Raw genomic sequence first — 15,905 nt, forward strand, 5'->3', positions numbered from 1 at the left:
GCCTCAGACTCCTAATTGAAGATTGTCAAAGTCCAGAGGTACTCACCCACCTACCCCTGCAATCTATCACATCCAATTTTTGTGAATTTCCTAGTTTAGTTTAACTTACGCTTTTCTTAGCTTCTGGGCTCCCATTTCTGAAAATGGTGTTTTGGTTCCACCCATGTCAGTTTGGACATGAAACCCGCTTGTTTCACTGGCGCGCACACACACACACACACACACACACACACACACACACACACACACACACACACACACACACACACACACACACACACACACACACACACACACACACACACACACACACACACACACACACACACACACACACACCCCCTCTTTTCCCAAGCATTTCAAGAATTCACTTAGCTCTTCAAGAGCTCTTAGCTCTTAGATGTGGTGAGTCATGGGGAAAGGGCTTGACTTTCTGCCCTTTCCTGGTCTGTCTTCCCCTTCCATCTTTTTTTTTCTCCTATCCTTCTCTTTGCAGTAACTACTGCACCCTTCCTGATTTGGAGCAGAATAGTTCTGTCACACAGTCAGACCTTCCAGAATTTATCTCCTCCTCTTCTTTTTTTTTTTAAAAAAACCTTAAGCACTTATCATGATTTTAAAAACATAGGGCTTCCCTGGTGGTGCAGTGGTTAAGAATCTGCCTGCCAATGAAGGGGACACGGGTTCAAGCCCTGGTCCGGGAAGATCCCACATGCTGCGGAGCAACTAAGCCCCTGTGCCACAACTACTGAGCCTGCGCTCTAGAGCCCGCGAGCCACAACTACGGAAGCCTGTGTGCCTAGAGCCCGTGCTGTGCAACAAGAGAAGCCACCACAATGAGAAGACTGCGCACCGCAAGGAAGAGTAGCCCCCGCTGACCGCAACTAGAGAAAGCCCACGCGCAGCAACAAAGACCCAATGCAGCCAAAAATAAAAATAAATTGAAAAATAAAAAATAAAAACATGTAGTCCAAGAGATTCTGATGTCAGGTGTTATGAATTGCAACTAATCCCCTCATTTCCTTTGCCACAGATGTTAGATGTATAAACTTCTAAATGGCTTTTCCAAATATGAGGAATTAACATTTCATACACTCAACAGAGATTTGAGCAACTTCTTTCTGTAAGGCACTGAATTAAATGCTGGGATACCAAGAGACTACGTCAGTTTCTCAACCTGAGGAGCCCTGGAGATGGATGGAGCAAATGAGTAGGCACTCAGGTGGAGTCACACCTCAAAGAGCTGTTACGGTCTAGGGAAGGGATGATCGGGCAGTTAAATAATGTACAGCAAAAGATAACAAGTGCCAGGAGAGATGTAGAAAAGGTCTGTGGGAGTTTGTAGGGCCAGGATGGGATGTGTAAGTGTGGAGCATGTAGTATTTGAGCTGGATTGTGAATGGAGAGGATTTGGATATGTGGAGATGGAGAAATGGTCAGGAGAGGTTGGTAGAGTATTCCTGGATGAGGGACTTGGTTGATCAAAAGAATTGTGCAAGAACATATGGTGCACTTAAGAAGCTCTTGCAGTTTGGACACCTGTTGGGGAGCAGTGAGATGCATGGTCAAGAAGGTGCTTTGTGGCTAGATTGGTCTACTCTTAGGAAGGACTTCCTCTCTCATCTGATACTCACCTCCGGCATATGCTACATGTGCTAGCTGCTTATTTTTTACTGTACTTTTATGGAAGTAGATTTTTTTCCCCCCTTGGCAAAAACCTTCCATTTGCATTTGGACACAGTGCTAAGGTGGTATAAGCAAAAATGGGGCACTTACTGTAAGGAATCATGGAGTCTTATGGAAATAAGAGGGACCCTCAGGAGGGGTTTGGAACTAAGGACTAGATGTCCTCCAGTTCTTCCACCTTCTCTCTGCACCCCCTGCCATTCTTTCTTCAGACCAGCTTCTTGTGATTTTGTGCTCCATGGCGTAGGCTGAAGATGCCCATGTCATATCTCCTGGCTTACTCTTAGAGGTCCAGGCACTCAAGGGAGGCTTGACTCTTTGGTCCCAATTCTGAGTTCCTGAGGAAAGGATAAATGAGTCAGGGACCATTCCTGTCACATTGGCTGTGGTCAGGGTACAAAGTCATGTTGTGCATAGTTATCTAGTAAGGCTTAGTGTCATCCCGCCTACTTTCTCTGCCTCAGCTGTGCTGTAATTCAGCATACTAGAAGGAGCATTGGGTTTGCAGTTGACCGCCTGGAGTTTGAATCCTAGCCCTGCCACTTACTTACTACCTTTGTAATCTTTGTCAACATTCTCAGTGAATTCTAGGCTCTGTTTCCTCATCTGTAAGTTGAAGCTAAATATTACCTACTTCAGTAAATAGTACTTTAGAGGGAGGTACTGTGTTCTGTTGTGCACTTGGAGGATAAAGACCTCTCTAGGTTCAACTTGTGATTCTTTGTGTCATTAGCTTGGTGACCTTTGGCAAGTCAGTCAGATCCTGAGCCCCAGTTTTTCATCTTCAAATGCAGATAATCTCTGCCCACCTCACAATGTTTTTCTGAGGCTCAGAAGGCCATGTGAAACTGCTTTGTGACTATAATGTATTTACATATGTGTGAAGCAGAAGAAGTTAAATACTATTAGGGAGACTGTTTTCCTTGTGAAATTATTCTGTTATAGTCGAGTATATTTTGGTAGTAATTTGACAGATCTTTCTCAAAATACCCTGTAATGGTGGATTATTAATTGATTTATGATGCAATGGGCAGTGGTCCAAGTATTTTCAGCTTTCCCTTTCAATCTCAGCTTCCACTTAAGGCTTCTAACCTGATTTATAATTTAAAATTTACTTTCACATTCAGAAAAAATGATGTTCTTTGTAGAAAATTTAAACAAATGTAAAGAAATCTTAAACCTGTCACACTGAAATAACCATTTTCTCTTTTTAATTCACACAAGTAATTCACGCTCATGAAATAAGTTAGTAATGGCATAGAATTAAACCAGTAAGCCAGAAAAGAATCCTCTGAAATTCCACCACATAAGGATAACCACTACCTTAAATATAGCCCTTTCCCTAGTCTTTTTGACAGTAATGTTTTTCTTGCACTTTCTAAGGAACGTTTTGATGTTCAAGTTGTCATGAAGAGGTGATTCATCTGAGGAAAGTGATTTATTTTTCTTTCCTTCTTTTTTTTTTTTTTTTTTTTTTTGCGGTACGCGGGCCTCTCACTGCTGTAGCCTCTCCCGCTGCGGAGCACAGGCTCCGGACGTGCAGGCTCAGTGGCCATGGCTCACGGGACCAGCCGCTCCGCGGCATGTGGGATCTTCCCGGACCGGGGCTCGAACCCGCGTCCCCTGCATCGGCAGGCGGACTCTCAACCACTTGCGCCACCAGGGAAGCCCCTCTTTCCTTCTTTCTTTTTTATTTTTTAAAATATTTTTTCCGTAAGTGATGATATGAGTGAAAAGCCAGTATTTGCCTTTTATAATCCTGTGAAAAAATAGCCTTTCTTCCTTGACTCAGAAGCCAATGTTGTATTTTTTTGGAGAGATATGAAGAATGAGTGATTTACGTGGACAGTTTTATTTCTCAGGAATAATTATATGTTTTCAGAATTATCAGTGGCCAATGGTAGATAACACTGAAATGAAGTCCTTAAACCTTTACTGGTTATTTCTTCCTTGTGGGGTAGAAGGAAGGAAGGTCCTATCTTTCCCTTTAGATAGAGAAATTAAAGACAAGTGAATAATATGAATTAGAGAATTATTTAATGGAAAGTAAATGAATATATTTATTCTTTTTTTAAAATCTTTTTTCTTTTAATATTTATTTACTTATTTATTTTTGGCTGCATTGGGTCTTCATTGCTGCGCATGGGCTTGCTCTAGTTGCAGCGAGCGGGGGCTACTCTGGGTTGGGGGGCGTGGGCTTCTCATTGAGTTGGCTTCACTTGTTGCAGAGCACGGGCCCTAAGCACACAGGCTTCAGTAGTTGTGGCATGCAGGCTCAGTAGTTGTGCCTTGTGGGCTCTAGAGTGCAGGCTCAGTAGTTGTGGCGCACGGGCTTAGTTGCTCCGCGGCATGTGGGATGCTCCCGGACCGGGGCACGAACCCGCGTCCCCCGCATCAGCAGGCGGACTCCCAACCACCGCGCCACCAGGGAAGCCCTAAAGACTATTTTTTAAGAGCAGTTTTAGGTTTACAACAAAATTGACAGGAAGGTACGGAGATTTCCCATACACCCCCTGCCCCCATATTTGTATAGCCACCCTCATTATCCACATCACTCACCAGAATGGTACATATTTTACGAAGGATGAACCTACACTGACATATCATAATTACTGCACATCCATAGTTTACATTATGGTTCACTCTTGGTGTTGTATATTCTGTGGGTTTGGACAGATGTATGATGATATATATCCATCATTGTAATATCACAGAGAGTATTTTCACTGCCCTACAAATCCTCTGTGCTCTTCATATTCATCCTTCCTTTCCTCTTCCTCCCTGGCAACTACTGATCTTTTTACTGTCTCCATAGTTACGCCTTTTCCAGAATGTCATATAGTTAGAATCATACAGTATGTAGCCTTTTCAGATTGGCTTCTTTCACTTAGTAATATGCCTTTAAGGTTCCTCCATGTCTTTTCATGGTTTGACAGCTCATTTCTTTTTAGCGCTGAGTAATAGTCCGTTGTCTATATGTACCAGTTTATTTATCCATTCACCCACTGAAGGACGTCTTGGTTACTTCCAAGTGTTGGCAATTATGACTAAAGCTTCTGTAAACATCCATGTGCAGGTCTTTGTGTGGACATAAGTTTTCAACTCCTTGGGTAAATATCAAGGAGTATGATTGCTGGATTGTATGGTAGGAGTATGTTTAGTTTTCCTAAGTTGTTGTCTTCCAAAATGGCTATACCGTTTTGCATTTCTACCAGTAAACTTTCTTATTTTTGTTCTACCATATTCTTTTTTTTAAAATTTATTTATATATTTATTTTATTTATTTGGCTGCATTGGGTCTTCATTGCTGCACGTGGGCTTTCTCTAGTTGCGGGGAGCAGGGACTACTCTTTGTTGTGGTGCATGGGCTTCTCATTGTGGTGGCTTCTCATTGTGGTGGCTTCTCTTGTTGCGGAACATGGGCTCTAGGTGCACGGGCTTCTCATTGTGGTGGCTTCTCTTGTTGCGGAACATGGGCTCTAGGTGCACGGGCTTCGGTAGTTGTGGCTCGTGGGCTCTAGAGCGCAGGTTCAGTAGTTGTGACGCACGGGCTTAGTTGCCACGCGGTATGTGGGATCTTCCCAGACCAGGGCTCGAACCCCAGTCCCCTGCGTTGATGGGCGGATTCTTAACCCCTGCGCCACCAGGGAAGTCCACTTCTATGTTCCTTAAGGTTCCTTTCAAGTTGTAAAGTTCTGTGATTTAAATTTCTTTATCCTTGAAACATGGATTCATTTAAAAAATTTGTATGTTATTTCTGCTAAAAAGAAATGTATTTTTACTGGAGTATTTGAAAAGTACGTGAAAATATAAAGAAGAAAAATTACTGATGTATTTTCTTGTTTTTATATAGTATCATAAAACAATTATTATGGTGTGTATATTCTTTTTAACTAATGAAATATTTCAAGTATGAAGAAAAGTATAGAGAATTATCTTAGGAACACTTAGGTATGTCCCACTCATATTTGTCAAATCTGTACATTTTTTGCTATTAGCTTCAGGTCTTTTATTTATTTAGCTATTATTATTATTTTTTAACTTAAAAAAATTTTATTTTAATTATTTATTTTTTGGCTGCGTTGGGTCTTTGTTGCTGCATGCAGGCTTTCTCTAGTTACAGCGAGCAGGGGCTACTCTTCGTTGCGGTGCACGGGCTTCTCACTGCAGTGGCTTCTTTTGGTGTGGAACATGGGCTCTAGGTGCACGGGCTTCAGTAATTGTGGCATGTGGGATCAGTAGTGGTGGCTCGTGGGCTCTAGAGCACGGGCTCAGTAGTTGTTGCGCACGGGCTTAGTTGCTCTGCAGCATGTGGGATCTTCCCGGACCAGGGATCGAACCCGTGTCCCTTGCATTGGCAGGCGGATTCTTAACCACTGCGCCACCAGGGAAGCTCCAGGTCTTTTATTTTTTAAAGACATAAACATTACTGATACAATTCAAACCCCCTGTGCTACCCCTTACAAATTTTCCTTTTCTTTCTTTTTTTTTCTCTCCTCTCCCCTTCATTTTTTCTTCTCTTTTATCTCCTTGACCAAGGGTTGTCATTCCTGTGCTGTACATATCATAAGCAATGCATGTATTGCATTTAAAACCTTGACATAAGTGGAACCATAATGTACATATCCTGCAACTTGCTTTCTCTGTTTGATCTTAGTTTTTAAGATATTGTCATGTTGGTCCATGTGACGTGACTCTTGCTTATTTTCATTGTTGTATGACCCTGCCACATTTTCTTTATCCGTTTTCCTGTTGACTGACATTTAGATTGTTTCCTTTTTTTTTTTTTGCATTTACTGACCCCGTGGCTATGAACGGTTTCTTACAGTGTCCTTGTGCTTGTCTTTCCCTGGGAGTTTTTCTCCAGGACAGTGATACACAAAGAAGTGTGGTCTGAGGACTGGGGAATTATGTCTTGCAAATAGGGAACTTGTGGCAGAATGTAAATCAACTCTCACTGTTAATTTATTTAATGTTTCTTATCCTGGTAAGACTTTCTCAGTGAAACAAGAAGTGTTCCTTTTCTCTTAGAGGGCTGGTGACAAACAGTTTGCAGCTGCGCTACTTTGCAGCTGGGCACTGCTCTAGAGTATGTTCCCCTGGAGCAGGAGTGCTGGGTTGAAGGGGATGTGCCTCTTGAACCTCACTAGAGGCTCCTGAACTAGAGCTTTGTTCCTCAGAGACTGTATCAGTGTACACCCCATCAGTGGTGAGCCTGAGTTCCTCTTGGTTGGTTTCCAGTCTTTGCCAACATTTGAAGAGTTTTTCTAATGTGTAGGGTGCAAAATTGTATCTCATTATTGTGTTAATTTTACGTGTTCCTGATCAGTGTGATTGAGCATCATTTTATGTGTTATTAAATATATGACTCTCATCTCTGAATTGCCTGCTTATATTCTTTGTCCATTTAAAATCTTTGGATTAATTTGCTTTTTCTTGATTTGTAGGAATTTTAAAAGTATATTCTGTACTCAATTTCTTTTCATTTAAAAACATTGTAGCTATTTATAGCTTATTCTTTTACTTTATAGTGTGTTTTATGATATTTTAAAATCTTAACCTGTTAGTCTTTAATGCCTTGTGCTTGCGTTTTAATTTTCCCTTCTCATTTTTCTTTTAAAAGCTTTAAAATCTTGCTTCTTACACTTGTGTCATTAATTTACCTGCAAGGATTTTTTTAGGTTTTTTTTTTTTTTAAATGGGCAAACGAACTTTTTCCAGTTCTTCCTGACTAGTTCACTTTTTTCTTTCCTGAATTGTTATGACCCCATACTCAGTTTTCTTCCTATTTTTGTCTGTTGCCTATCCTTCCCTTTTTCAGACTCTCCTTCCTCCATCCTTAAATGCTCTTGTCTTGAGTAGTCTATCTCAGGCCTTCTGTTGTTTTCTTTCTACTGCCGTTACCATACACGTGTGCTAAACCTGGACACCAGCCTTGCCTCGTCCTTCTCTACTCTATGCCCATGACCACCAAGCTCTGGCACACAGTAGGGCTTCAGTACACACTTGAATGAGTGTGTGAGTGAATGTGTGATCTAGATAGGGGAATTAGTGCTTCACAGGGTGAAGACAGCAGGGTGCTGGGCCTTGATGGAGGAGAGAATTTGGCAGAGCAGGGAGAAGGAGGAAGGGTAAATTTAGTTTGACATGTTTGGTCTTAGCTTCTTATTCATAGTAGTGAGCTTTCTCTGGTGTTGTTTCCTGACCTTTGAATTTGTACATTTTCCCGTTGTCATAAATACCACTTGAATGAGGCAAATTCTTATGACCTTTTGGTGATTCTCTCAAACAGGGCTCCCTGTAGAAGGTGCAGTATACAGGGATAGTATCATATAAAATACAGGGTCAACGTTGTAGACAGTTGCATGGGTAGGTAAGGGTTTTTAGACTGAAGGCCAGAAGACCCTATTCTCGTTCTTGCTTGGCTGTAATTACCTCCGTGACCTTAAAACTCACTGTGCTTTTTTATATTCAACAGTCTTTCAGTCCTCTCCAACTCCAAGTGGAGTAGAAACCTTTCTTTGTACAAGTTTCATAATAAATTTTTTTTTCTTGACTTGGGCAATAGTTACATAGGTGTTTATAATAACTCATTAAGCTACACTTATGTTTTGTACGCATTTTTCTAAATGTTTTATTTCACAATGAAAAAGATTTAAAAAACCCACAAAAGACTAGGTTTCTTACATCCCTCATGTGCCAAAAAAACTCCAGTGGGATTAAAGACTTGGATACAGAAAGGAAAATCATAAGAGCTAGAAGAAAACATAGATAAATATGTGTGTCAGGGTTTCCAGAACCACCCCCAGGTTCCATGACTTGCTAGGAGGATTCACAGGACTCTGCAGATATTTGTACTCATGGCTAACATTTATTACCATAAAAGGATAAAAAACAAAATGAGCAAAGGGAAAAGGCACATGTGGTGGAGTCTGGAGGAAACCAGGTGCAAGCTGCCGAGAGTCCTCTCCCGGTTGAGGCACACGGGACATGCGTAATTCCTTCAGCAGTGAGTTTTGACAACACATGTGAAATGTTGTCTACGGGGATATTCTTTAGAGACTCATTACCAAGGGTTTTTATTTGGTGCTGGTCACGTTGGCACCTTCTGCCTAACACGTACTAGAATTCTAGATTCTCAGGAGGAAAGCACGGTTGAGCATAAAGCATATTGTTTGCACAAACAGTTCAGGCACAGCGAGTAACTCTCATCAGTTCTGGGAACTGTGGGAACCCTCCTGAAATCCAAGTCTCCAGATGGCAGACAAGGACCAGCCTTGGCAAACAAAGCCTTGTAAGGATAGCAGTCTCAGGCCCGCTGTGTTAACTCTTCTCTGCAGAATATAATATTTTTTATAATCTTAGAGTTAAAAAGGCATTTCTAAGCATGACTAGAAACTCAGAAACCATAAAACAAAGGAATGGTAAATTTATGTTTAAAAAACTTAGATATGAAAAGAAAGAATGTGCTATAGAGTCACAAGGCATACTAGGAAAAAAGTATTTTAATATATGAAAGAACAGGGGGTAGTTTTTTCAATATTGTATAAAAGCTTTTAGAAGTCAGCAACTCAAAAGAATAAAGTAATTTGCTGAAGAATGTATTTCAAATGACCAATAAGGGACTTTCCTGGTGGTGCAGTGGTTAAGAATCCACCTGCCAGTGCAGGTGACACGAGTTCAAGCCCTGGTCCGGGAAGATCCCACATGCCACGGAGTAGCTAAGCCCATGCACTACAACTACTGAGCCTGCGCTCTAGAGCCCGCGAGCTACAACTGCTGAGCCCAAGTGCCACAACTACTGAAGCCCACGCGCCCTAGAGCCTGTGCTCTGCAACAAGAGAAGCCACTGCAGCGAGAAGCCCGTGCACTGCAACGAAGAGTAGCCCTCGCTCGCTGCAACTAGAGAAAGCCTGCGCACAGCAACGAAGACCCAACACAGCCATAAATAAATAAATAAACAAACTTTGCCATAGTAATAAAAGATATAAAACAACAGTGAGATTTTTTTAAATTTATCATAGTCAGCTAAGGTTGATTACTTACAATCTTTGTAAGATTGATTACTCATTGTAGGAGTGAGTATAGGGAAATTGGTACTTACATATACTGCTGGTGGTATAAATGAACACAGCCTTTTTGAAGGACATTTTTCCAAAATCTCTTAAACTTGACACTCCTACCCTTTGACTCAGCAGTTTCATTTCTAGGGTTTTAGCTTACAGAAACGCATACAAGTGCACAGATACACATTGATAAGGATGTTCTTTGTTTTTTATTTTACTTTTTTAACATCTTTTCTTTTTAACATCTTTATTGGAGTATAGTTGTTTTACAGTGGTGTGTTAATTTCTGCTGTATAATAAAGTGAATCAGCTATACATATACATATACATATATCCCCATATCTAAGGATGTTCTTTGGAGCATCGTTTGTGGTACTGTAAATCTGGTAATAGCACAAATAGTTAAATAAATCATACTACTTGTATAGGCGTAGTTTTATCAATTAGATCTTTATTTAGTGCTGTGCAAAGATATTTACGATTTTATACATATCCACACTTTTTTTTTTAGTGTAATTCTTTGGGTATTAAAACCTGACCTGAATGGATATGAGGTTCTTTAAAATCTTTGACTATCCCACTTAGTGTGAGCATCCGTATGTCTTATTGCAGTAATCTGAATGTATTTAATTATAGGAACTGCCCTAGAACACACAGGGTGGATAGGGTTATTTGAAATACACAGCATATACACTTTATTTTAATTCAAAAATCTGAAAAGTCCCGAGACATCTATTGCTCCAAGGGTTTTAGATAATGTGTTTGTGTTAACTAAAAGGAAAAAAAAGGCAAATTGTAAAATAGTATGTGTCATATTCCAGTTTTTAGGTTAAAATAATGTTAGTGTATGAATAGGAAAAAATAGTTCAGAATATATTCCCCACATTTAACAGTGACTGTCTGAGGTTATAGTGATGTCTTTAATTTTCTTGTAAGTGAAATTAACTCAATATGAGTTTGAATAAGAGGAATAATATCAAAATTGTGGAGAGGGTAGAACTTGCCCCTGACTCTAAAGTAATGTTTGTCATACCTCAGATACTTTGGTGATCACCTGGAGGATCTCAGTTCCTACAACTAAACACTGAGTCCTTGTGAAAGGTGAACTTGAGTTTTAGATTCCTTTTGAATTTTCAGAACTTTTGGTTGCATCCCTTCTTGTTTCTGAATAGACACGTTTGGGGGCAAAGGCCTAATTTGGATTGTCACTTTCACGGGGCTCAGTTTCCAGGGTTGAGGGTAGAGGCACAGGGTTCACCCTTCAGTGCCGTTAACAGCAGGATTCAGGCACCATACTGTTGCTGAATCTTTGCCCATATTTTGCTAACTTTGGTAGGCTGAAAAAGTTAGTGGTTGATTATATCTGCACTTGTATTTACATTTCTTTTCATAAAGTTTGAACATGTTTGATGATCGTTTGTTTAAAGTATAGATGTTTGTCAGAATGATGCAGCAGTGTTACATCGATCCTCTTCCTTTGCCTCTTCCTTGGGTATGCTTGACCTCTTTGGCAAGGACCAAGGGTCCTTGCCAAAGGATGTTTGGTGCCCTTTCTTTCCATTCCCACATTCCCATCATAAACAGTTTTACTGCGTTGAGGATGTTATCTTTTCCTTTCTAGTGAGGGAGAGTAGAAAGTGTTAGGTGCTGTGCTGGAGATACATAGGAAGCACCCAAATGGTTGTATGAACAATGAAAAGGACCAGATATCACTTGGTTTTTTTTTTTTAAGCCTTGGGCACAGATTTTGCAGGTCAGTTTGTTATGAAGAATTTAATTTTCGGCCTTCTTCCGCAGGACGGTTCTTCTAAGTTTCTGTAGCTGAAATCTGTAGGCAGTTTCCACTGCCTAAGATCTATAAGGCGCTGGCGCAGAGAGTCCTTACCTGTAACTTCCATGGATGTTGTGGATTGAATCCACTGTTCCTAGGAGCTCCTTTTATAGTAGCATTCAACTATTAGCAAATAGAAGCATTTGGTCTGATAATCTCAGAGTCAGCCTGCCTGCCTTTCCTCCCTTCCTTCCCTTAGTATTAATTTTAAAAGCTAAACTCAAGACTTTATTTGGATTTCATCAGTTTTTCCGTTAATGTCCTCTTTCTGTTCTGGGATCCAGTCCAGGGCACCACACTGCATTTAGATGTCCTGTCTCCCCGGACTCCTCTAGTCTGTGACAATTTCTTAGTCTGTCTTTTTTTTTTTTCTTTTTCTTCACAGTCTTGAAAGTCTTGAGCAATACTGGCCAGGTAGCCTGTAGAATGTATTTTAACTTGGTGTTTCTGTTGGTTTTTTGTTTTACTCATGAGTAGATGAGGGTTATGAGTTTTTGGAAGGAATACCACAGAGTTGAAATGCCTTTCTTGTCATGTTAGTGATCCTGATACCACATGGCATCGCTTGGTTAAAACAGTATTTATCAGGTTTCACCACTGTAAAGTTAACATTTTCCTCTTTCCCTCTTCTGTTCTTTGGAAGCAAGTCACTAAATCTAGTCTACCCTCAAGGGGTGGGTAGAGGCACGAATTAAGCTCTACCTCCTGTAGGGGGAGGCATCTACATAATTATTTGGAATTCTGTAAGAAAGACTTGTCTAGACCCCAGTGCATTTAATCATTCAGTCATTATTTATATCATGGAGTCATGTAAATTTATTTTATACTTTGGGTTAGAATCCAGTACTATGTTATTTATTTGGTTTCTCAAATTTATTCCAGCCTTGGCCATAATGGAGCTCTTTCAGGGTGGTTCCTGCATCCCTTTGACTTATCAGGCCCTGTTTCCCTTCTGGCCCTACAGGATGCTTCAGGTTCATCTTGTTTCTTCCCTGCCCCAGCCCTAGAATCAGCCATTTCCCCAAGAGTCTGGCTCCTTTTACTGGAGAAGGGTGTTTAAAAACCCAAGGTCCGGGTGCTGGGTGTGCTTGTTGCTACTAGGTTGTGCCAGGTTGTGACTGCTTCTAGGCTCCCTCTGGAGATACATATCTATATCTGTGTATCTATATCTATATGTGTATATATATCTCTTCCTGTAAAAAATTATTATGGAAATTTCCAGCATATACAGAAGTACAAATTCTAAGTATCTATCACATAGCTCTAACAGTTATCAGCTAGTGATCAATCTTGGTTTCACTTATATGGCCCCTCCCCATTTCTCACCCCAGCACCCCCTATTATTTATTTATTTTAAAATGAGGACCTGAATGAGGCCATGACTTTATTTTTAGTTTCTGAAATAATTTTATATATTTAAGGTGTACAGTGTGATAATTTGATACACATATACATAATGAAATGATTACTTCAGTCAAGCTGATTAAGATGTCTTTTTCTCACAGCTGCCTTTTTTTTGTGTGTGTGAGAACGTCTGAAATTTACTCTTAGCAGATTTCCAGTACACCCCTGATGATTTGATATAAATCTAAGTAACTGTTATTTCACCTGTAGATATTTTAGTCTTTATCTCTGAAAAAAAGGACTCCTTTAAATAAATTTTTTTGTTTTTTATTTTTAAATTTTAAAATTAAGGTATAATAGATACAGTAGAAAGTATGAAAGGATAGAGCTTGTCAATTTTTATAAATGTATATAGCTGTGTAATCATCATGCAGATTGAGATGTAGGACATTTCCAGTGCCTTCGAATGCTCCCTAATCACTTACGGATAATTTTTGTAAGAACCTCTAAAAAACAAACATAACCACAATACCATTGTAACACCTAAAAAATTAACAGTAATTAAAAAAAATCAAGTATCCAGTCATTTGCCCTTGGTAGGTTCCCCTTTCACCTCAGCACTCTCCCCTCCCCTGCAATGTATTGATTGAAGAGACAGAAGCTCTGAGTGTGTTAGTTGCTTGTTCTGTAGTTGCCTGGGTTTTGCTGAGAGCATCCCTTTGGTGTTAATATGTTTCTCAGTGGCTTTCTTCGTGGAAATTTGTCTCTCACATTCTGGTTGGCTAATTCCAGCAGTAATGGGCAGTGATTCTGTCTTTGAAGAAATTTCATCAGTAAGATGGTTTCACCAAAGATATAATATTATCCCTGGTATCTGATTAAAGTTCTCCTGCATGGCTCTGCTAGCTAGGTCTAGACGATTTCTTCAAAACTTTTGTATCTTTTCTGGTATCCACATCCTTTAGAAAAACAGAATAACCTTGTAAATAGGAGAGAAATTTGTTGTTCTTGTCTTTGTTTTCCTCTCTTCTAGAGGTTAAATGACCAGGACAGTTGTAAGACAGTATAATTAGCTAGTAAACCTTTTTAGTGTTGTTTCATTGCTGTGTCAAAATCATCTGCATACAGGGCTAGCTATGGTTAAAGTTCTGGCTGAAGGATCTGCAGTATAGAAAAAAGGATTAAGCTATAAAAGTGATTAGTCTTAGTTCTGTTTGATGTGCTAAGTTATCCTTTTCTCTTTTTATATTGTAGATCAGCTTGAACGAGTCTTTTTACGACTTGGCCATGCTGAAACAGATGAACAATTACAGAATATTATATCTAAATTCCTTCCTCCTGTTTTGCTCAAGCTGTCCAGCACCCAAGAAGGAGTACGTAAAAAGGTAAGCATGCTGGGACAGTTGGGGGAATTAAATAGTGAATAAATGGATGTATTTTATGAAGTGAGTTTTCTGTTCCCATTATTGAAATCTAGCTTCATGATCCCAATTAGGCTTTTCAAAATGGACAGTAAGTCTAGGACCAGCTTCCACGATTTAAAAGTACCTTTTGTATGCTTAGCACAGCTGCATTTAGCTCCAGCTGTACACTTGGCATCAGTACTGGATGACATAATTGAGATATTTATTCTGGAATGTATGGAGGTATGATTTAAAATCTATGCCCTTGAGTCCAATATGAAAGTCAGGTGGTAATGGGTCAAAAATATTCTTTAATCATTGGCTGACGGTGAATATGGCCTTAATTAAAAGTAAGCAAAAGAAATGTTTTTAAAAGCAAGATACTGTTGTACAGCTCCTGTTTTAGAATTTTTTGAAGAACTGTTAGTAAAAGCTGGGTAACTGTCACATCAAGAGTTTCTTTTTTAACCTAATGTTCTACATGGAACATTTGGATGCTTCACCTTTAAAATAATTCATTTGTCTTCTCGTGTATTTATACTAGACCTTTGGGTTTTTGAGCTATCATCAGGTTTCAATCCTTGAGCCACTGTAATTGATTGGCAGTGACCTTCCCGGACCTTCTGCCCTGAGAGGGATTCTGAGGCCTGATTTGAGTTCAGTGGAGAAAGAGTATCTTTAAGAATGTCTGTTATATTTACAGGAAGGAATAGGGCATTCTTGTCACGTATTTGACATGCCTTTTGTTAATACTGCTTTGCTAAGATAGATAACGTGTTTGATCACGTCATTCTCCTATTTAAAACTCTTCTATGGCCTTTTCTTACCCTAAGAATAACTAGGTATAAAAGGCCTTCATGTGTTGGTTTCTGTTTCCTTATTTAGCTTCATCAGTCTCATCATTTATTTGGCAAATATTTACTGGGTACCTTCTATATGCCAGGTGTTAGGAATACGTTGGTGAAGGAAAGAGACGTCTACTTGGGGAGATGAGTATTAAACAATAAGGCAAAGAGTATAGAGTTAAAATGGCAATAAATGCTAAGATGGCAAAGGATTGTATGAAAGAATATATTTGGGGACTTGATTTAAATTAAGTATAGGGTGTAAGGGAGGTGTGTAGGAAGTAGCCAGGCATAGAGATGGGGAGACCACTAAAGGCAGAGAAGGCCCTGTGTAGAGATTCTGAGCCCGAACTGAGTATAAAACCTTCAGGGAGCTGAACAAGGCCACAGAGATGCACCCTGTGCACCAGAGGAAGAGTGATAGGAGTTCAGGCATGGGGATTCCAGCGGCAGCCATTTGAAAGGGTATTGGTGGCAGTGACATAATCATTCTGGCTGTGGGGTGGAGAAAGACTTGCAGTGGCGAAAAGGAGAGTAAACAGAAGGAAGTTTTTGCATTAATCCAGGCCTCTCGGCTGAGTATTTTCAGTAGGGTTTTTTTTTTTTTAAACTTATTTACTTAGGAGTTTTATGTTTCCTTGTATTTTATCTTCTGTAGAAAATCATTCATCTCTAACCATCTACTTTATATGTTCAGTTGTATATTATTCACGTCTATCATACATTTATT

At 39.8% G+C, this 15,905-nt stretch overlaps 1 protein-coding gene across 4 annotated transcripts in view; it reads left to right on the top strand.

Annotated features, from left to right (window-relative positions):
* The window catches only part of ECPAS (Ecm29 proteasome adaptor and scaffold), a 98,524-nt gene that overhangs the window by 12,545 nt on the left and 70,074 nt on the right, over positions 1 to 15,905 (top strand). For all 4 annotated transcript variants that reach the window (XM_060154641.1, XM_060154642.1, XM_060154639.1 and 1 more), the window contains exon 2: positions 14,182 to 14,312. In XM_060154641.1, the coding sequence (XP_060010624.1) occupies positions 14,182 to 14,312 (131 nt within the window). The remainder of the gene's footprint in view (positions 1 to 14,181; positions 14,313 to 15,905) is intronic.

Source organism: Lagenorhynchus albirostris, chromosome 7 (assembly GCF_949774975.1).
Source record: "Lagenorhynchus albirostris chromosome 7, mLagAlb1.1, whole genome shotgun sequence".
NCBI lineage: Eukaryota > Metazoa > Chordata > Mammalia > Artiodactyla > Delphinidae > Lagenorhynchus > Lagenorhynchus albirostris.